Source organism: Vulpes lagopus, chromosome 16 (genome assembly GCF_018345385.1).
Source record: "Vulpes lagopus strain Blue_001 chromosome 16, ASM1834538v1, whole genome shotgun sequence".
Classification (NCBI taxonomy): Eukaryota; Metazoa; Chordata; class Mammalia; order Carnivora; family Canidae; genus Vulpes; species Vulpes lagopus.
In genome coordinates, this window is record NC_054839.1 from 1,087,456 (window position 1) to 1,109,891 (window position 22,436).

Genomic DNA, 22,436 nt, shown 5'->3' on the forward strand with positions numbered 1-22,436 from the left:
AGCAATGGGGCTGTCTGGGGGGTGCCCAGGGGTGCCACATCACAGTGATAAGGATCCTGAGACACTGCAGATCTCCAGAACCACCCTCTCATTTTATGGATGAGGGAGCCATAGTCCAGAGCCAGAAGCCAGTCCATAAACGTCAGCAGCGTGTGTAACATATAACACGTCCTCCTCTACCAGCATCCCCAAGAGCTGTCCCCACCCCCGCCAGGTGCTGTGGTGCAGAGACAAGGCCATGCCTTCTGGAGGCCAGGAGCTTAGACAAGAGGAGGTGGAAGCATCATCCCAACACAGCTGTGGCCACAATGATGTATAGTGCATGGGACCGTAGGGGGACAGGGTGTCTACCCGTCACGGCACAAGCTGGCAGGCTTCCTAGAGGTGAGCCTACAGTGTCCAGCAGGACCAACCTGTCCTAACTTCTGACACACAGCTGCACTTTCGAGCGCTCTTAGAATATACAGACTGGCTGTAAAGTACGACCAAAATCCTTTGCATCTTTAATAAAAGTTAAGAGGGGAACCATCCATTGTAGACAGTGACCAAGAGAATCCACAGCCAAGGATTCACTCCACACGGACACAGATAATGTATCTGAACAAGAATTTAGAACAACAGTCCTAAATTCTGGCTTGAAAGAAGAACAGAAGATACCAGAGAATCCCTGGTCAGGCCGAAATAAAACGTGCTGTAACAGAGACACTGAGCATCTGGACATTATCACAGTGAGGATTGAAACAGCAAAAGATTGAATAGGTCAAACAGAAGATGAGATTGTGGAAAACAACGAAGTGAAAAGATAGCCACAGAGTCTGGCAGCAGAATGGCAGCTTCTCCCACCAGCAGTGGGCTGCATACAGCAGGGTCCTCGTCTGCCAGCATGGAGGTGGAGGACTCGGGTCAGGAAGGCTCCGCCTGCCCAGCCCACCCCCAGCAAGCATCCCAGCACAGTGGCCGTCTCAGGATACTCCTTGTGAGTCCACAGTCAGGGCAGACCACATCAGCAAGGCCCTCGTGCACCAGACCCGCTCGCAGACGTACCTCTGGATACCTTCAACGAGGGCCACCTCGTCAGGAGAGGACGAGATGTAAGTACAGGACTTCCCCGAGTCAGGAGACTTCCTGGGTCCATCCACGTCATCGTCGTCCTTCACCTGGATGGTGTGGCACAGACACAGGGCCCGGAAAAACAGCTCTTCCCGCTCCTACAAAAGTGTGGTACAAACCCCACGTATCTATGCTATGTCAGCTTAAAGTACATAGAAAATATGCAGAAGGCAGTGAACAAATTTCAGGGGTAGGGGAGATTCGTCTCATCTCCGGTGCTTAAGGGGAGGGTGTGGCTTCTCTTCATCCTTGAGCAGTTCTGAGTAAGGGCAGTGAGGATGCTGGTTCAAGTCATAGGACGTGAAGTCAGCAGCCAAGCCTCCGGGAGCCTGGATGCCCTGGGGTTCCCCAGCTAACTTCCCAGGGGCCCTAAGGTGTGGCTGAAGCCCAGGGCCACTGACCACAGGCCCTCCCTCCAACACTTGGCAGGGAAACATCAGTTTCCACGTGGAAACCTTCTGATGCACATGTGGCAGGGGATGCGGGGCACTTGGTCACGAAAGAGCTACCACTGCATAGTTGCTAAGGCAAGTTGTCCTCAGTCCCCAAAGGACCCTGCACAGGGCTTTGAGGGCACCAAGGTTTGGCGAATGGTCTCCTCACTGACCATGGTGATCATGGTGAGGGGTCACAGCACCTCCCAGAGATGCCAAGGTCTGGAACCACAGCACTTGGAAGTATGTGCATGTGTGCCCATGGGATGTACTGTATGTACATGCATGTACTGTGTGAGGGTGTGTGCACATTGGGCATGTGTTTCTGTGTACATCTGTGTATAATTTACATGTGAGCATATGGGACATGTGTCTGTGTGTGCACATGTAGTATGTATGCACACATGTGAGGGTGTGTACGTGTACATACATGCTTGTGAGCATGAGGGGCGTTCATGTGTATCTGAGTACAGTGTGTGTGTGCACGTCTGAGGGTGTATGCATGTGGGGCACATGCCTGTGTGTATATGCATGCACATGTGAGAGTGTAGGACATGTGTCTGTGTGCACATGTGCGCACTTGAGTGCAGTGTATGTGTGCACTGTGTGTGTGCATATGGGGTGTGTGTCCCTGTGTACATGTGTATGTACATACAATTCACATGTGAGCATATAAGGCATATGTCTCTGTGTGCACATGTGAGTGGGGGCAGGTATCTGTATAAACACACATGAAAGTGTGTATACATATACATACATACTTGTTAGCATAAGAGGCATCTATGTGTGCAAGTGTGTACATCTCAATATAGCATGTGTTTGTACACACGTACATGTGTGAACACGTATGCATGTGGGGCATGTGTGTGCACTTGAGTGTAGTGTGTATGTACAGATGTGTGAGGGTGTGTGCATATGGGGTGTGTGTCTTTGTGTACATGACTATGTACATACAATTCACAAATAAGCATATGGGACACGTGTCTGCACCTGTGAGGGTTTGTGTGCATGTATATACATGCTTGAGAGTGTGAGGGGCATTTGTGTGTATCTGAGTACAGTGTGTCTGTGTGCACGTGTGAGGGTATGTGCACGTGTCTATTCACATGCACACACACACGAACATGTGCTCCACGCATACACATGTGCATACATGCTAGCGCATGTTTGTGGGCACAGACACGTGGAGTGCGCAGCCACTTTGCTCTCAGCATACCACATGTTCTAGCTGCTTCTTACACAGATGTGACTACTGGAGTCACAGGCAGGAATTGGTGGTAAGCACACAGTTCCTGATGCAGGTCACTAGCAGATTCAAGAACAAGGGGTGGTACTGGTTGGCCTTGGGACAGGGGACCCTGGGACAGTGCAGCAGTCATGGCCCCAAGGGAACACACCTGTGTGTGTATGTGTATGTGTGTGTGTGTGTGTGTGTGGGTGTGGGTGGTCACCTACCCTGGCACTGGTGCCTGGGGAGGAGTCAATCATGTCGATGCCAGAGGCGCCGGGAAGCACCTGCCCATTGCAAATGGCGTGCGGCACATACACATGGCCCTCGATGCAGCACTCCTTGAACTCCATGTTGTTCTCCGTGAGTGTGCCAGTTTTGTCTGTGAAGATGTACTCCACCTGCAGATACATGCTCCGTTGGGTGGGGCTGGCCAGGGGTATGCGATCTCCTCAGAGAAGGCGGAGCCACCAATGACTCAGACCCCAGCACAGCCCTGCTTCCTAACGTCAATGTTTTCACCCCCATATACCGCCAGCGTGAAGCCCCACACTCAGATCAATCCCGGTTCTGGGCTCATCAGGAGTAACGGTGGAATTCTGGATGACGGCACGGCATGAGGATGTCCCCGCCAGCCTGGGGGGCACGTCCTGCTCGCCACGCCTGATGACACACGCCCTGGGACACACACGGGAGGCAGGGTTTAAGGGTCAGGATGTGCAGGAGTGCAGGAAGCAGAAGTCATGGGTAACAACCAGCTACATATCAGCAAAATGTTCTCTCTAGTTTTAATCCTTCTGCAGAAAATGCATTTCCCCACGTGCCTGGTTCTACAAGCAAACCAAGGACACAGCAGACAACCTGCCTTTCGAAAGCCTGCCCCCAGTGCCGCGGAGCCTCTCCCCGTAATTGGGACCATCTGGAGGGAAGCCCCATGTGATGGTCCCCAGAGCAGCAGCTATGTTGTCCAACACCTGTCTTTTTCAGAGTTAGGGTCAACAATCATAATGAACATTCTGGGAGTCCCTATCTTCTGAAAAACTTTCCACAAACCTCCGAAGCACCAGGGTACCAAGATAATTTGAGTCAGATATGCTGTACTAAACACCGCTTCTCGTTTTTCTTGTTACAGAAAACTGCTTTCCTCTAAGATTTTCTCAAGAACACATAACACATATCATGTATTGTTACCAAGGATGTGAAATACGTAGACATGAAACTATCCTAGTGCTGGGCAAATGAGTCGCATTTTCCGAGGGGCTGTCTGGGACTGGACTCCAGTCTCGGCTGCAACATGCACTGGAGGGACACTCTGAAAGTCATGCTCATCAGTAAGCAAGTCATCTCTTGGTAACAAGTACCCATGACCCCAGGGGGTGAAGGCAGTTGGTCTGAGCCTGAGCATCTATTTACAGACTGCCTCTTGGGGCAACAAGGCGCAGATTTCAGCTGCCAGGTTAAAATGGCCCTGTTTGCGGGGGGCTTTGGTGGGTCAGTCAGTGAAGCATCTGAGTCTTCATTTTGCCTCAGGTCATGATCCAGGGGTCGTGAGCTCGAGCCCTGCATTGGCTCAGGATTCTCTCCCTCTGCCCCTCCCCCTGGCATGCTTTCTCTTTCTCAAATAAAATCTTTAGAATGGCCCTGTTTGCAAAAATATTCCCCCCAAATTTCTTCGTTTTTTGTTTTGTTTTGTTTTTAATGAGTGAACTACCATTTACCAAATGCTCTTCACTGCCCCGTAAAGGCCAGGAAAGGGTCAGGCCATGATGGCAGACCTTGCTGGAACTGTGTCTCAGAAAAGGAGTGAGGTTTGGGTCTGGCAGACAGGTGTGCACAGGCTCGGCCCCTCATCCAGGCAGCCCTGGCTGGCAACCTCCCTGTGGCGACTCCAGCACACACTGGCACACACCACACCTCTGATGCCCTATCAGTGCAGCACTCTGGCAGGGCAGAGATGGTGTTGCACCCATTTTACAGATTAAGACGCTCAGGTGCAGAGAGGTCGGCCACCACCATCTGTGAAGAGCAGGGCTGCGATGAGATGTCTGACGTCTGCCAATACACCGAGCTATTGGAACTCTCACTTTGCTCATCTTTAAATCGAGGAAAACTGCTCACTCTGAGTTCAGGGAAGGAAATCAGGCATAAGAGCTAAATGTAACGCCTGTAAAGGAGGACTCACCAAACTTACAGCATGAAAGCCCAGAATAAGCACTACTTACCAAGTTGGGTGAGCTTATATCAAGCAGCTACACAGCTGATTTTGCATAAATTATATGCATAAAAGTACAATCAATTGCCATGTAAATAAAACATAAAAAATAAATTTTGCTGTTGTGTTTCACAAATTATGGGATGCATCTTTGTCAGTGAGTTAAAATGGAAAATTTTCATTTGACCATCTGGATGATGTGCCCTCACAACAGGGATCATTTAGAACCCAGACACCCAGGGACAGATGGTCACAGGTCAGGGAAGAGGGTCCCGAAGGTACTGACCTGTCCTAATTCTTCATTTAAATCTGATGTGTTGACCAGAGGTCCTTCCCCCGAGTCCTCGTCAAACATTTCTTCATCCCAGGTGATAAAATACGAGCCCAGGAACTTCTGCATCTCCACCGTGACGTACATGGACACGGGGATGATGTAGTTGAAGAGGACCATGAAGGCCAGGAAGTCTGTGAAAGCCCTGAGGAACTGAGAGAGCACCATGTGATTTCCCACATCCCCATGCCAGCATCACAAAGGCCTAAAACTCAGTTCTGCCCAGATTGCACCCGTGCTATTTCTAAATACAGGCATTTATTTCAAATCCAAAGATAAGTAGTATTTGGGGGTGGCCATCGGCTTAGTCACCCCGCACCTGATTTTAGTGCCATAAGGGTCACAGACCAGGAGCCGGACTGTATAATCTGGAGGCACATGGCTCAGGTCTGGACTCAGGGAGCCCAGCCAGAAGACCATACTCTTTTGAGTAGAGGAGATTCAATAAAATTATTTTAAGACACTGGCTTAGGGAAAAATCAATTTTGGTAAACATGAGCAACCAAGCTGAAAGCCCCCCTGAGGAAAAATGAAATCAATTCTTACTATAATTTTCCTATAATTGAGATTCTTCTTTTTTTTCCTTTTTCTTACCATAAGTAGGTACCATTTACCTCATGATCCTTAATGAGTGTTTTCTGAACACTCTCTAAATATAGCATATTGCACTGGGTAGCAGCAGAAGTGTTTATGCTGCTGCCCTTATGAATTTACCATGGGAGCCAATCCCTTCCCGGAGTATACACTCAAATACCCAAGACAGGACCAACCAGTGTCTATGGGTAGGGAGGCAATTGATAAGATTTTCCAATCAGTGAACATTTCTATGACAAAGGTGTCATCAATCAAGATTTCATGTTCTCCTGCCACATTTTCATAACAACAGCCTATAGGGTATCTTTGATGACTTTGCAAAGGGGAGCACATTCCATACCAGGTTCCTCTGTCTTTCTGACTCGGTTTTCTGATTATACCATGGCTCATCTCGGAATGGTTCGCTCTGCCATACGTACTTCAGGACAGTGTTTATCAGCGCTTTACTAATCAGAATGCAGAGGTACACAATGAGGAACACGTTCATGGATCTAAAACACATGACCAATGATACTTAGTTATTGACTGATGAAGAATCTAGAGCAGTGTGTCACCTTTCTCACACGTCAAGATAAACACACTGTGAAGAAACAGAGAACATGTTTTAAAGGAGCCCCCCACCACCAATGGCACAGTAGAAGTGAGAACAGAAGCTTGCATATATCAGAGTCCATCCTGTGACCACAGGGAAAGTTCTGAAAACAGGAGAGAGTGGTGCATGCAGCCACACTGGTGACTGCATGGTCTAGGAGTCTAAGATTCAGGATATCCAGAAGTCATTTCTTCTGCCACTAAGTGTCAACCAGTGAGGTCCAGGTTTAGAAATAACCACTGGGAAGAAGGGAGGGAATGCCCTCTGAACTGGAAAAGTACTGAATCCCTGGCTAGTGTCTTAGCAGATCTTGTGAAAAAGCCTTGATTTTCCAGTATCTATTTCTGAAACCCATACATCAATGTAGACATCTGGAAGTAAAGCATTCTTGCTTATCAAGAGCCAAATCTCCATTTTCATATCTGGTACAGCCGTCGACGGACAGAGACCCATGATTGCATCCTGAGACCAACTTGGTAAGAGCAGGCAGTCTTCCCAAAGATCTCCAAGTCCCACATAGTTCTTATTAAATAATTTATAATCACTTCAAGTCAGGAATACACTTGAACAAAAGGCAAAGAAGACAAAATTCTGGGCCACATCTTCTCACAAATTCAACTCTGTCCTTGGCTTGTCATTGTAAGGATTTTACTGTTTCATGAAAAGAACACTATTTTCTCTCTGCTCAAGCTTTCCTCAGGAAAACATACAGTTTCCAACAACTCAAAGTCAAAAGTGACCCAATTTTAACATTTTCATGAATTGGCAAGAGGAGCTGCAGGACTTAAGACGTCCATATGAGGAAGCCTGCAGACTTGGGCTAAAGGTGTGTGGCCATTTGCATCCCCATAGAACAAGACTGTTGATATAAATACCCAGCACTACCAGTTCCCTAGAGACCATGACAAAATTGCTAATGAAGCCAAAAGGAAAATGCTTTCATGTCTATTGGGGCTCAAGATGGTTTTAGGTCATGGAGCTCTATGCACTTCAAAGGGGGTACTGAGACTTACTTTTCTACAGCAGATCGTTTCTGGGATTTTGATTGATAATTTAATGCCATCTTGGTTTCCATGCCTGTGTAAATAGCAACACCTGTAAACCAGAAGAGTCAATGTTAGAACAATAGCACAGGCACATCTTGCCTTTACATAGGAAGTTACACACAGCTGCAGTAAAATGAAATTTTGGAGAAAATAAATCCTATTTTAAATTTCATTAGGCAAGCTAGCTGTTCACAAAGTCTCACAACAGGATTCCTCAGACTATAGAAATACTTTTTTTTTCCTGCATAGAAATCAAGCTCTACTTTTTCTTGAAGCTCAGATTTTACTATGTTGAATTTTTTGACAATAGGGCACATCTGCATGTTTTTTAGTTGTCTCAATTAAAAGACAGAAATAACCCATACAGATGGGAGATAATAGCAAAGAAATAAAGCCATTAAAAGAAATCTCCTGCAGAACTGTATTGTGAAACATAAATTTAGGTTTCTGAGTCGGAAACTACAGGCACTTCACATGCAAGCAACCCTCAGACCCCACTGCTTTGTGGGCCTTGGCGATCCACCAGTACTGGCTGATCACTGCTGCCAGAGTCTACCGCAGAGCACAGAGAGATGCATTCATGGGAGCACTACGAACTTTAACTGCTCAATGCACCCTTAATTTTAGAAGCTATTAGTATAATTCACTAACTGAGACACTGACCGAAGATCTTCTCGGTGTTCTTCAGTGTGGCTCCTCTGAGAAGCAAGTTCTCTGACCCCAGCGGCCTGCAGACACAGAAGGACCAAAGCAGAGCAATGGAACACACAGAAGGTGCTCTGGGGTAGGAAAATTGAGGCCTGCATTTAATAGACTTGATGTCAAGAGGAAATCATTTAAATGCAGAGTAGCTTCTATTTGGATTATGAAAGTTAGCCTGGCTCCGTGTAAGGGTGTGTGGCCTTCACCCTGGGAGGGTAAGAGCTGCTCTGTGGAAGGCCCCAGTGGGTTGGCACTTCGCAGTGCCTGCTCTCTGGTGGGGCTCCACACTGTGTGAGGCCTTGTCAGGAATGTGGGCTCCCAGCTCACCAGACCAACCAATGGGCCAGAGAAGGTGATGTCTGTGATTCAAGAGGATCCAGCTATTCCCACCACATCCTCGGGGAGGCTCCACAAGTTTCATGGGATCTGGTCTTACTTCCCAACATGGGGGCTGGGAACACTGTGCATTGGTCAACATGGGCAGTCAAGCACACACAGACCCTCTCTGCATGCCCATGGTCTCCAGATCTGGAGCCACCCCTGCACCTGCTACTTTGGGGAAGCAACTACCAAGAAAGGTAAAAACCACTCAGGAAGGAACAAGCAGGGCCCTCAGCACTCGAGACTCAGCAGTGAGCAACAGACCAAATCTCTGCCTTTAGGGGGTCATGTTCCTGTGGGCTCCATTCCTCATTTCTTCTCACTTTCCAAGAGTAAAAGAGAGTAAGAAGAATGCAACTCGCGAATGTTGCTGCTGCCAGTATTCTACCAATTTCCTTTGCAGAGTAAAGAATTAGTATCAAAATGTGAAGTATATTAGTTATTACCTTCCCAAGCTACTCAGCATTAAACTTTGAACTTGAAGCATGAGAAGCTGGCAGTGCTTACTTCTGATTGATCCTAGCAGCAGTCTGCATAAATCTAAATCTATTAAGACAACTGCTCATGAGACACAGAAGTACGGGTTGTTCTACACAGAAATTAGAAGTGTCCTGGGAGACCTGTGCCTATTTAGGGAAGACCATGGCCATGCCTTCACGACCTCTCAGAAGCACCCACAAACGTGCTGATCAACAATAAAGTGAGAGGCACACAAATCATTTCCATGAAACAAGCAATTTGAAGAGCCTCACAAGGAGAGGCGCCCAGGTCTGATATTTCAGGGGCCATTTATTTGCCATCAATATCTTGCAGAGATTATTTCTACTTCCAGGCAATTGCTCTCCTTGACACACAAGGTAATACCAGGACATGGACAACCTGGAGACCACTTAAGTGGGAAGAAAAATGATTTCTCCAACCCCAGGGGAGGGAGTTATAGGTCAACTCTGAATCCTACTCAAAGTCAACTTCCTAAACCATCCATCTCGATCAGCCCAATAGCAAAGACCTGCTAGATCTGGAAATGATGCCCAGAAGACATATCCACAGGCCTGGGGATGCAGAGAGCCAGTGTGAGGTGAGAGTGGACCACATGTGTCCAGCCACTGGCTGGCTCCGGTGTGTAGCCACCTGGCTGGTGTGGGTCCTTGTCCACAACCCATGGGTGTGAGAGATCCCAGGCCGCTATGATGAAACAGGTAAGCACACCCACCTGCCACCTGCACGGTCCCCAGATAAGACACATCCCCTTAAATCTAGACAGAATCTAGAGCCAAAAGTGTGTCCCAGTGATGATTGTGAGTAGATGCATACATTCCAATAACATGGCCTCCTCGTCAGAAATTGCTCAGCTTCATGGTTGAAGACACACTCGTCTATAAAAGTTGAGGGCATTTCTCACAGGGACAGAGGCTCACCGTCACAGGCTCCTAACATGGTGAGACAGTATCTTCCATGAGTGTCATCACACTCGGAAGTTTGTTGGCATGAACAAGAGAAACCAGAGAAGACAGCAGAACCTGGACCATTGGTAAAGCAGAATTCTACTTCTAAAACCCAACAGAATAGCAATGATGAAAGCCTCTGATCTGTAATAGAAAATTTCACTTTAATGGAAATAGCGCATCTGTCCTCACCTCACCACGGGGTCGTTCCGGTCATTGTAGACGTTGATGCGGCCGACAAACCTGGCAATAGAGAAGCCAGGTCAGTGCTGAGCAGCTGGGTGGGGGAGGCAGGTCAGGTGCCTGTTGTCCAGAGACACTTCCTGCTTCCAGGAGGGAAGTGCACTCTACTTGAGGGCTGGGTTCTTGGTCAAAAGCTCATTGGCTTCCTCCCTCTTTCTTCTTTCTTTTAAGGTTTATTTGAAAGAGAGAGCACAAACGTGTGTGCAGGAGCTTGAGGGTGGGGCAGGGGGAGACACAGGCTTCCTGCAGAGCAGGGAGCCTGACGCAGGGCTCAATCCCAGGACCTGAGATCATGACCTAAGCTGAAGGCAGATATTTCACCAAAGAAGCCAACTGGGCACCCCCCACCCATTCTTGTTTTACTATCTATCCTTATTAGCCTGTGATCACTCTAAAGATTTTCCTTAAAATTGTTTCTCAAATCACAGAAAATTATGTTTTCTTCAATAAACTTAGTTCCATTAAGCCAGGCCAAATATTTCCATAAATAGCTATAGATTTTAATGTTGCTGGACTATGAAAATGTTAAGTACGCTATTTCTGGCTTGGTCTTAATTTTTAAGCAGCTACGTACATTCTCTTCCCAGACAAGCACAGCGCTGGTTGGGGCAGGGTGGAGAGAACAGCAGGTGGGGGGAGGGCACCAAATGTGGGGAACACAGACAGACTTACTTATACAGGTCAGGCTGGGGCTGCTCACACTCAATCGTGGCGTGCAAGCCATCTATATCCTCTTCTGTATGAAACCCCTTAGTATCTTGAACGGCGTAGTGAGTCTGCAGATTGACAAGAAAGGTGAGTTCAGAACCAAGCAGGGGACACGCACGTGGCAGCCAGTGCCCCTGATGTGGGGGCAGCACCATGTGCTACCTGCTGTGCCTGTAACCGAGCCTGCTCACAAACCCTAGGTACTGTGTCAGAGAAAACGTGGAAGTAGACTCGGAAGTCACATACCAGCAAATATACAACAGAGTTTGCGAATGTTAACAAGTTAAAGAATCACCAGGTGCCACTGGTAGTCCTTCATCAGGGACTGGAAAACCCTTCTACTCCTGCCCACTGCTCTCAACTTCACTGTGATGGCGACCAGTCAGAAAAGAAATCTAGGACCTGATGTTCCTTTCCCTCATATGATGCCCTACCATGTGCACCACGCTGTCCTTGGCATCACACACTGCACAGGCCTGGCACTGCTGGAGAGCATAAGCATTCCCTGCATGGTTCTGTGAACCTGAGCATACTTTGCACCCTGGAATGCTTGCAGGGCACCGGTTCCCAATGCGGTGGGTCCAGGGTGCCCAAGAATGGCATTTCTAACACGACCCAGGCAATATTGAGGCACTGGCCCCAACAGCATCGCTAACATGGACAGGGTGGGCTCAGAGTCTGAGCAAGGGCCTGCTGGAGACAGCGCATCTCTGAATGTCCTCTTGTCCTCCCAGCAACCAAGTGCTTGGGGGCGGGGGAGAAGGACATGGATCAAGGCAGGTGGGAGATAAACCATGGCAGCAGCAGCATTTATAACACTTTGGAGCACCTACTGTGCACCTGGCATGTTGGGAAACTTTCTAAGCGTATGATCACAAGAGCCCCTGGAAGACAGGTCTGTCTCCATTCTACAGATGTGAAAACTGCAAAAGTTAAAACTGCCTGCCCAAGATCACAGAGGCTGTAGCCATGACCAGTGCAGGAGCCCCACTGCCTTTTAAGGAAAGAGTTCAGGCCAAACAAATGTGCAGAAGTGGCATCAAAAAGCACACACACAGGATGCTGATCACAATCGGCACAAAAGCTGCAGTGGAGTGCCTGCCAGTTCTAGACAAGACAATGGCCATTATGTCTCATCACCAGCTCAGGAGTCTAGCCGGACACCTGCCACAGCCGCTCACTAGCGATGATAGGACATCCCTCCTGCATCCTCCTGCAAGACAGGTGCAAGGGGCAGCCTGATGCCCACAGCCTGGGTACTCGGGGCTTGCTGGGTGTCAGGGACACGGGAACATGATCCACATGCTCCAGATACCTGACACCATAGTCGCCCGACTCTCCTGGGGGCTTCCACCCCCAAAATTTCTGTTGTTTACAATCAATCGTGCCAGAGGGATCCCTGGGTGGCGCAGCGGTTTGGCGCCTGCCTTTGGCCCAGGGCGCGATCCTAGAGACCCAGGATCGAATCCCACATCGGGCTCCCAGTGTGTGGAGCCTGCTTCTCCCTCTGCCTGTGTCTCTGCCTCTCTCTCTCTCTCTCTCTCTCTGTGACTATCATAAATAAAAAAAAAAATTAAAAAAAAATTTAAAAAAAATCGTGCCAGAATGTTAGCCCTCTCAGGATATGTATATAGGAAAGGTGCCCCCAAATCCCCCAGGGTTTATAGAATGATATGAATTATCCATAAAAGAAAGAAAATATCTCTTTCCCATCGCAGAAACCCCATCATTAATTGCCGTTTGTCAATGCCTCACACATGGTTGGCTCCACTGAGCCATGCTCACTTTCCCAAATTCCTTGGAAGCTCTCATTTAAAAAAATAAAAAAAGATGGGGATCCCTGGGTGGCGCAGCGGTTTGGCGCCTGCCTTTGGCCCAGGGCGCGATCCTGGAGACCCGGGATCGAATCCCACATCGGGCTCCCGGTGCATGGAGCCTGCTTCTCCCTCTGCCTGTGCCTCTGCCTCTCTCTCTCTCTCTGTGACTATCATAAATAAATAAAGATAAAAAAAAATGTTAAAAAAAAAAAAAAAGAAATCCTTAAAATAGTGATACGTCCTATTCATATGTGATGCTTAATTAAAGTTTTGTAGCACCAACTGGCAGTACAGAATTCCGTACTGAGAATAAGATATAATTACTTATTATAACTTCAGAAAATCCTTATTAAGATATTTTAACAAGAAGACACTTATTAAAGTGATAGTCATCAAAAACCTACCCTCTTAAGTGGCTTTTCACATAATTCCAGTGTAGTGAAGACACTAATTTTGACTAGTAAAATGAAAATTTTCAAAATTCCCATAATCTACTCACTGCATCCTTAATCTGGTCCCCTTTCCCTAAATGACACAGCTAAGAAATAACATGAAGTTATTTCTCTGAACCTGGGGTGGCTGGCGGTTAAGGACTGAGTGGGGACAAGAAACGGCGGGATATAGGGAGAAGCAAAGTGAGGGGCCTCATGGCTGCCACAGTACCCCTGGTCTTTCCACAACCCCTGAAAACATGGGGTTTGCAAACATGGTGCCACAGCAGCTGGCCACACAGTATGGCTGGAACAGTGCCCTGCCCAGGGCCCCAAATAAAAGGCACGGTACTTTGTGACTGGATTCTCCGTCTAAGCTGGCGGTTGTCACATGGCAGGTCCCATCTCCGCGGCTGCTGGAGAGGAAAATCAGGTCACAGGGGAAGGTCTCGTCCTCCTTGACCATGACGATGTCTCCAACCTGCAGGACAGACAGGCTCTGTGTGGTGGCCCAGCCCTGTGTGGGTGCTAAAACATCCTAGGGAAGACTGTTTGCAGGGATTCTGCCAAAATCTGGGACGATTAGGTGGGGTTTCAATGTGCCAACTTCAGACCCATGAAGCATCAATGCACATTATGACAGAATAACGTGCAGTGGAACCATAGACAAACTCCCATGACAGGATTATCCTTGATTGAGCCCAAGCCAGGCACAACACATGGTTGGCATCACACACTGCACATGTGTTTATAATGAGTCTGCGTGGGAATTATTCCTGCAAGATAACAATATACCCTCCTGGTGGATGCGAGGAGGCCGTGATGGGGCTGTTCCTGATGCCCAGGTGGGCTGGGACTCCAAGGAATGCAGCTGGACAGAAGAGCCAGGCCGCAAATGCGGCCTGTGTGTTCCATTTACGCCATGATGTTCTTGAGAGAACAGAACCTTAGAGATGGACCATCGTAGGCTCTCTTCTGCAATGGTCTTGGCACCTCTGCAGGCTGGCCCTGTCTCACACTGTCAGGGCACAGCCTCTCGTTCCAGCTGCCCAGGTAGAGAGCAGACATTGGCCCCAGAACATCAAGGCATTAAAAAAACAATTTTCTGCTGATGCTATTTAGGTCTATTTACTAGGAGCATAGAAGGCTTTGCAAAGGATATATGGTCTCTAAGGGAAAGTGCACATAGGGCCTGGGGCCTGAAGAAGCCTGGTAACGTGCCCAGGGCCCACCACGATTCCTTCCCAGACCCCTGACGGCCAGGAAAGAATCACCAGTCAAGACCAAGTGATGGGAGCTCAGTCAGAATTCCTGCAACACCTGGATGGTGAGATTTATAAAACAAAGAAGTTGTAGGGGTGCTTGGCTGGCTCCAATGGTAGAATATGAGATTCTTATCTCAGGGTTCATGAGTTCAAGCCCTGCACGGGGTGTAGAGATTGCTTAAAAAAATATATAAATTTAAAAACAACAAAGAAAATGTGTGCATTGTGTGTATGGTACATGTTAGACAAGGTTAATAAAGGTGGCCATGTACTGGTGACACGTGAGCAGGCCCCTGGGTGGATCCTGGGTTGGGGGGGGGGGGATGGGTTGGGGATGGAGGGGGAGTGGAGGGTGGGCACAGGGTGAGGGGTCAGGAAGGGAATGAGAGGATGAAGGAGGGGAGGGGATGGGGAGTGGAGAATGGTGGGGGAGAGGGTGGGGAAAGGGGGTGGCAGAGTGGGGGAGAGGGCTTCAGAGGTGAGACGCAGCTAGGCTCCATCCAGGACTCACAGCTCACAGTCCCCAGGGACTAGCCTGAGCAACTGTACCACTTGCTGGTGCATGTGCAGATGCACGTGCAGGTACTTCCCACTGGCTTGAGCAGGTGTGAAAATCATCCACACAGGTGACATAAACAATGTTTAAGCAGATGAAGATACGTCACTTATACCCATGGCCCACTGAAACAGGGAGTTAAAACAACCTGCAGTGAGGCTGCCATTCCTAATTTCACAGTTTCCAAGCAGTGGAATTCCCGTTCACATGACTCTACATGTTTGAGAACATGTTTGCTCATGGTGTCCCAGAGCATCCTCTACCATGACTGTGTGGAGCAACCTCCTAGAGCCCAGACTGCCCTGATGGGATCTGTGAAATTAAACAGCTCTAAAGAAGAAAGCTTATTACAACTTCCAATAAGTAAAAATTGAAGTTAAACAAAGCAGATCGTGGCAGGAGCCTGCCTTCAGTGAGACGGGTTTGGGGAAGCGGCCAGGCCCAAACTCAGTAAAGCAGCGGTTCTAGGCTCAGTTTTCCTCAAATGAAACCCTGTTCACGCTGCTGCTTTTTGGGCTTTGGTTTGGGCTGAAGAACTGTGCCAGGATTACTCACCCTCAGCTTTCGGCTCTGCTTCCGGACTAGCTTTCCATGCTGGATGAAATGCACAGGGCACTGGTTCATGGCGTTGTCTGCCTTGTGGCGAAGCCAGTCCTCATAGCCCTGAGGGACAGAAGACAGCCACACAGTGGAGCAGTACCCCATGGAGGGTCTTCGGCCCCAGGCCGGCTGCTCTGGACTTTGCCAGATGGGCCGCAGCTGCGGGTGCCATGCAGCCAGCTTCAGCCTCGGGGCAAGCAAGGCTGCCCTAAAACCAGAAGTCACCCTTCCTGACACCCAGCAGCCACCTACCAGGAGTCCCGGGCTTTCACCTTAACTGAACCCTACATCTACCCACTTCTTCCTGGCCCTGACCACCGGGTTGGCCTGTCCATTCCTCCAGAGGGCTGGTGCCTGTATTCTTGCACCAGCAGTGATCAGGATTCAAGTCCTGAGGCCGCCCCTGGGAGTTCAACATCCCCCCGTTTGCTGGAGGGCTTCTGAGTCTTCTCCCATGGGACACGCATCTACTGTGTGTGCTTGAGTCTCTTGGGATGACCACGTAGAGCTCCCCACTGCCTGCACCGTGGCTGGGGCCTCCCTTAGGCAGGAGGACCAGGGTGAGGGTCTTCAGTTCCCCTCTCTGCAGACCCAGGAGTAAGCCTCCCCTGGATCCTGACTGTGAGCATGTCACAGGCCCCATCACAGGCACCCTGCAACCCCCACGGCACTCGTGTGCAAATGTGTGTACAGGGGGCTCAGAGCAGAAGGGGCTAAGCCAGGCCCCAGGGCATGCTCAGTGCTTGCCCGGAAATGCAGAGGTGAGACCACAGGAAATAGCAGGAGGGGGCAGGATGGGACAGGGGTGGGGAGTGGGCCCAGCCCGCCTGGAGGGCGGAAGATGGCATGGGGCATGCAGAACACCATGCAGGAAAGGTCCGTGGGCAGCTGGGGAGGGCTTTGCCTGACTCTCTGAAGCCACTAGACATTGGAACAGAGGGGGTCAGATGCTCTTCAGAAACCTAGTTTAGTGCCTCGGTAGGAAGAGGCACATCTGGGTCCAGCCAGGTGACTGGCTCCCCACAGGGGCTCCCTGAGTCGCAAGGAAGGGCATTAGATCCCCCGTGTGTGGGGGCCGGGGTCACTGGGGAACCAGGGCTGAGGGGAGGGCGGAGCGCCACCCAACTCATCCAGTGCCAGGCATTGGGGGTGGCCTGAGGTCTGGGGAGGTGAGGAGCAGGGGGCAGAGGCAGGTGGAATGTGGGAAGCCAGGTACCCCCAGGAATGGGGTGAGGGGGTGCAGGACGGGGCAAGGCCCCATGGGACCTTCTGCCTCCTCACACTACCGCCGGCTTTCAAGAGCGGCGGTCTCCTCCTCCACACCCATCTTAAGGCCCTCATGTGGTGCTCTACAAGAAGGAGGGTTGTTCTTCCAAAAATACAGAGAGAAGTGGAAGCACCTAGCTCTAGTGTGCCCGACACTCAGAGCTCTTCAGAGATGACCCACACACCCAACCCCTCCATTCTGTGCCCCTTCTGGCTCTTCCTCCTCAAAAAGCCTCCTTCCTGTCCCTGGTTCTACACTCTTAGGACGTGTGTGCATCACAAACAACTGAAGTGTTGCTGTAAGTGTTTACAAAGCATGAGTACGATACACTACATATTTCCTTTGCCACTTGACATATTTTTCCACACAACGAGGCTCATTCATCTGAGTCACTGTACTGTACCCGCCATATGCACAACAGATGTGCCACCCGTTGCCTCACTGAATGACAGCTTGTCCCTAGTTTCTCTTCCACAAAGAGGCCTGCTATGAACATCCCAGGACATGTTGCCGGACCTCTGTAGCCTATCCTGAGATGCATATGATATGCACTAATTGCATATATCAGACACCCTCTAGACTATGGGTCCCAGCATTCATGGTCTCCACTCCATCAGTTACTGACAAATGGTTTTCCAAGATGGCACCACCACGCTCCCATCAGCAGAGGTGCATTAGCTTCACCACATTATCATCCCTGGTTGCTCTTTAGGCTTTTAACATTTAAAAGCCAATCTAATGGGCATGAAGTAAAATCATTTTGTTCAAATCTTTATTTCCAGATTACTGGTGAATGAGATATAAAACCCAAATTGAAATGAAGACATCCTTAAATGCTCCTCACAGTTCTGTATTAAAAAAGTACTCATGCTGACATTCTCATATTGAAGATGAGCAAGGCTGGCAGGAGGCAGCCCAGAGGCGCTGTTTACACACACACACTAGAAGCTAACCTGATTCCATTCTGCATTCCTTCTCAATCTAGAGAAAAATCACTCTGCAGTATTGACCTATCACTGTCATCCCATGGCTGTTCTCCTATAAAATACATGTGTTCTTTATTTGTATTTAAAGACTAATATCAGAAAAACATGGCTTTGTCAGCAAGAATTTGACCATTAATAATCTCACTAGAAGCTAATATTCAGATCTCAGATCTCCCAAATGAAATGTTCACCTATCAACACTGAAATGCAAACACCATTAGGTTCAAAAGTCTGCAGCAGATAAGGGACTTGTTTCTGGAACATATAATGAATTCTCGCAAATCATTAATAAAAAGATAAAGACTACAATTTTAAGATGGATGAAGGATTTAGTGACATTTTCTTGAAGAAATAGACACAAACAGCCAATAAGCACGGGCAAAGATGCTCAATATCATTTGCAAACCAAGATCATGAAGGGCTACTTCACACCCACACCAGGGAGACGCTGCCCAGACAGATGCAGACTGCTAGAAGCTTGGAGCGGGGATGGCGGGAGGTGCTCGCTAGTACAGGGCCTCCCTCCAAGGGGATGGGAATTTTCTGGAACCAGACTGAGGTGATAGCTAGAGTACTAAGATGGCCAGATGAACAGTGGACATAACTGAGACATAGTCCTCTCACTGTCAGTGACCAGAACCAGGGAGAAGAGCCCGAGGCACGCGGGAATCCATGTGCTCGCTTAGGAAACAGCAGCCAGGACTCTGCACACAGTGGATCCTGGCAGTTCACAGTCAAGAGTGTGGACAGGCTAGGAAATTTCAGGACTGACTGGTCCTGAACATGAAAACCTTGGTTTCCTACTCAGACTCACAGGACACCACCCTCGCTGCTACATTTCATAATCTCTTATTTTAGCACAAGTGTCAATCTAAGACAGTGACCAAAATGAATTTCTCCAAGTTAGCTAAACTTCCCATGAACTAGCTATAACACAGATCACCATGCTTTGGGTAAGAGGTGACATTATATAACAAGAGGGCACCATCTTCCCTTCAGGCAGCAGACGTCTTACCTGTTTGATGGCGGTGACGGTGATGACAAAGAACAATGGGAGCCCGCTGGTTACTGGACTCGTGGGGGTGTCGATAATCAACTGCAATTAAAACAGAATTGTAGAGCTACTGTCAAGCAGGTCCCAGGGACCTTAGACTGGCAGGCCTGTAACACCCACAAAAACATCTGCTTTCATTCATAAACCCACTTTATCCCCCCCTGGAGATAAGTCACTCTATTTACCATGAAACAAGGGTGGTTTGCTCCAGTTCCGGGACCTGCTTAAGGAAGCCCCACCAACTGCAGCAAAGACATAAGCCTGACTGGGGCTTGCATCTTATTTTATTTTACTGTGCGGCTTCCCATGCTTCAATTACATTGAATAACATGATGTTGGGGACGATATGAAAGTCCTTCCGCTGTATTTTGCATGATCGAGAAAAACAAGGTTAGAAGTCTTAAAACACATCAGACCCCTGCTCCCTAACTCAGCCCTCACTGAGGTTCTATCTTCTCATTCTCTCCCAGGCACACTGAGGAGGATCCACCCAACAATGCCCAGTGTGGCTGCTAGTTCCTCCGAATGACCGGGGCGGGGGGGGGGGGGGGGGACTCCTGATTTGCCCCTGAGGACCGGAAGGCGGCCAGAACCACCCCACAGGCAGACTGTTCACGTGTCTGCTGCAGCTCAGACATCTCTCTGCACCAACACGCTTGCCCATGAAGGAAACAGAGGAAGTGCTCCAAGTAACTTGCTCTTTCTTGTTAGTAAACCACAGTGGACCTCCTGAGAATTAAGGGCCACTATTTCGATTTTACATTTAATGTGATAAAAAAGACAGTGGGCCTCACCTGCACCAGAAATATGATAAGAAAATAAAAGTTGGCTATTCTTCTGAATTGTTCAAACAAGTTCTTGGGTATGAAGTTCCAAAACGTGTACTGTACAAAAGAAAAACAAACAGGTGTCATTTTGATCACATTTTACTCTTTTACAGTGTTACTTTCCTATAGGATGACAACACTGGATGTCAAAGCACAAAATGTTTAGTTTTAGATACAAAACTCACAAGTCAAAATTTAGAGTGTTCCGTATATGTTTTATCAATTTGTTGACCACAAGAGTGAACCCCTAACACAGAACACATACTCTGAAAGCAGTGTGAGTTACCGCATGCCAGGTAATTCAATGCCATGGGAAGCAGGTTAACAGCAGTTCAACCCTTAAAATACGTTTCGTAGGACACAAACCTCTGATTGTTAACACACATGCGCTCAGCACCCCTCTTTCCCTCCTGCCTGTGACAGTGTCTCTAGCTGGCCCAGAAAGGTACACCAGAAGCAGCCTTGCTCTGGCCTAGACAGCCCCGAGGTGCAGGTGTCCCACACCTCCTCAGTCCCACACACCTCCTCCGCCTACAGGGAGTGGAGGGCGGACAAGGAAGGGAGTCCTGACGCTCACCTACTCTCCAGACTGCTCCACTGTGCCTCAGAAGTTTCCTTACCTTCCCCATTGAGAACAATATCTGCGTATCATTATCCTCCAGTAAATGCACCACCCATGGTGTCTGTTAGCATGTGGAATACTCCCGACTACCCCCCCACCCGTGGCCAAGCCCCCAGCACCTTCCCCTCTGAGTGCTAACAACTCCCCTTCAGCTGACGCCCTAGCACCTTCTCCCCTGAGTACTCCTGAGCCCCCTGCAGTCGGCCTCCCAGCACCTTCCCCTCCCAGTACTCCTGACCTCCACACGGGTGACCCTGCAGCACCTTCCCCTCCATATAGGGCCTGACACCGGGCCTCTACAGACTATGTGCCTGGCAAACATTTCCTCAGTCAGTGGCATGTCTAATTCTCTTAAAAATATCTTTAGAAGAGCAGAAGATTTTAAGTCATGAATTCGATGGTTTGTTGCTGGCCTTGCTCTCATCGTTTATAAGTTTCACCAGGTTCTGTTGGGATCCTCTCCACGACCATCGTGTCACTTGTCTGCTTCCTCCTGGTCTGTTGGCCTGTCCTGCATCACTCTCGTCTGTCACACATTAGCCACAACATCCAGGGAGCTGCTCAACAGGGTGGCGAGAGGAGGACTGCACCATTCTCCATCTTAAGGTGGGAGTATCTCTATTTTCGCCCTCAGGAATGTTATTAGCTGTGGGTTTACTGCAGACACTCTTCATCATGTTGAAATTCTCCTGTATTCGTACTTTCCGGAAACTTTCCATCAGGGACAGGTGTTGGATTTTGTCAAATGCACACTAATCTTTCCTCATTCGAAAACCAAACAGGTCTCCTGGTCAGAAATGCAGCCACGGACATTAAAAGAGGGGAGAGAATACATAGCTAGATCTTCTTTACCTCGGTGTCCCCATCAGAAAAAACAAAACAGTTTGGCTATTGTGGACATTGCTGCTATAAACATCAGGGTGCAGGTGTCCCAGTGTTTCACTGCATCTGTATCTTTGGGGTAAATCCCCAGCAGTGCAATTGCTGGGTCTAAGGCAGGTCTATTTTAACTCTTTGAGGAACCTCCACACAGTTTTCCAGAGTGGCTGCACCAGGTCACATTCCCACCAACAGTGCAAGAGGGTTCCCTTTCTCCACATCCTCTCCAACATTTGTGGTTTCCTGCCTTGTTAATTTTCCCCATTCTCACTGGTGTGAGGTGGTATCTCACTGTGGTTTTGATTTGTATTTCCCTGATGGCCAGTGATGCGGAGCATTTTCTCATGTGCATGTTGGCCACGTCTATGTCTTCCTCTGTGAGATTTCTCTTCATGTCTTTTGCCCATTTCCTGTTTGGATTGTTTGCTTCTTTGTGTTGAGTTTAATAAGTTCTTTATAGATCTTGGAAACTAGCCCTTTATCTGATACGTCATTTGCAAATATCTTCTCCCATTCTGTAGGTTGTCTTTTAGTTTTGTTGACTGTATCCTTTGCTGTGCAAAAGCTTCTTATCTTGATGAAGTCCCAATAGTTCATTTTTGCTTTTGTTTCTTTTGCCTTCGTGGATGTATCTTGCAAGAAGTTACTGTGGCCGAGCCTCGGTGTCCATCGAAAGATGAATGGATAAAGAAGACGTGGCTTATGCATACAATGGAACATTCCTCAGCCATTAGAAACGACAAATACCCACCATTTGCTTCAACGTGGATGGAACTGGAGGGTATTATGCTGAGTGAAGTAAGTCAATCGGAGAAGAACAAACATTATATGTTCTCACTCATTTGAGGAATATAAATAATAGTGAAAGGGAATATAAGGGAAGGGTGAAGAAATGTGTGGGAAATATCAGGAAGGGAGACAGAGCATAAAGACTCCTAACTCTGGGAAACGAACTAGGGGTGGTGGAAGGGGAGGAGGGTGGGGGGTAGGGGTGAATGGGTGATGGGCACTGAGGGGGGCACTTGACGGGATGAGCACTGGGTGTTATTCTGTATGTTGGCAAATTGAACACCAATAAAAATAAATTTATTATTAAAAAAATTAAA

General features: G+C 48.5%; 1 protein-coding gene across 8 annotated transcripts in view; it reads right to left on the bottom strand.

Moving 5' to 3' along the window:
* Nucleotides 1-22,436, bottom strand: part of ATP11A (ATPase phospholipid transporting 11A) — a 130,950-nt gene that overhangs the window by 39,173 nt on the left and 69,341 nt on the right. For 7 of the 8 annotated variants that reach the window (XR_005984033.1, XM_041730873.1, XM_041730872.1 and 4 more), the window contains exons 3-14: nucleotides 19,797-19,886; nucleotides 18,964-19,044; nucleotides 15,651-15,758; nucleotides 13,627-13,755; nucleotides 10,991-11,094; nucleotides 10,268-10,318; nucleotides 8,211-8,275; nucleotides 7,515-7,596; nucleotides 6,250-6,400; nucleotides 5,271-5,468; nucleotides 3,000-3,173; nucleotides 1,045-1,208 (exon numbers count right to left, since the gene is read on the bottom strand). Coding sequence is in view for 7 of the 8 variants with exons in the window: in XM_041730873.1 (XP_041586807.1) it covers nucleotides 1,045-1,208; nucleotides 3,000-3,173; nucleotides 5,271-5,468; nucleotides 6,250-6,400; nucleotides 7,515-7,596; nucleotides 8,211-8,275; nucleotides 10,268-10,318; nucleotides 10,991-11,094; nucleotides 13,627-13,755; nucleotides 15,651-15,758; nucleotides 18,964-19,044; nucleotides 19,797-19,886 (1,397 nt within the window). In the remaining variant the exon portion in view is untranslated. The remainder of the gene's footprint in view (nucleotides 1-1,044; nucleotides 1,209-2,999; nucleotides 3,174-5,270; nucleotides 5,469-6,249; nucleotides 6,401-7,514; nucleotides 7,597-8,210; nucleotides 8,276-10,267; nucleotides 10,319-10,990; nucleotides 11,095-13,626; nucleotides 13,756-15,650; nucleotides 15,759-18,963; nucleotides 19,045-19,796; nucleotides 19,887-22,436) is intronic. The other variant, XM_041730875.1, reaches the window with a different exon arrangement.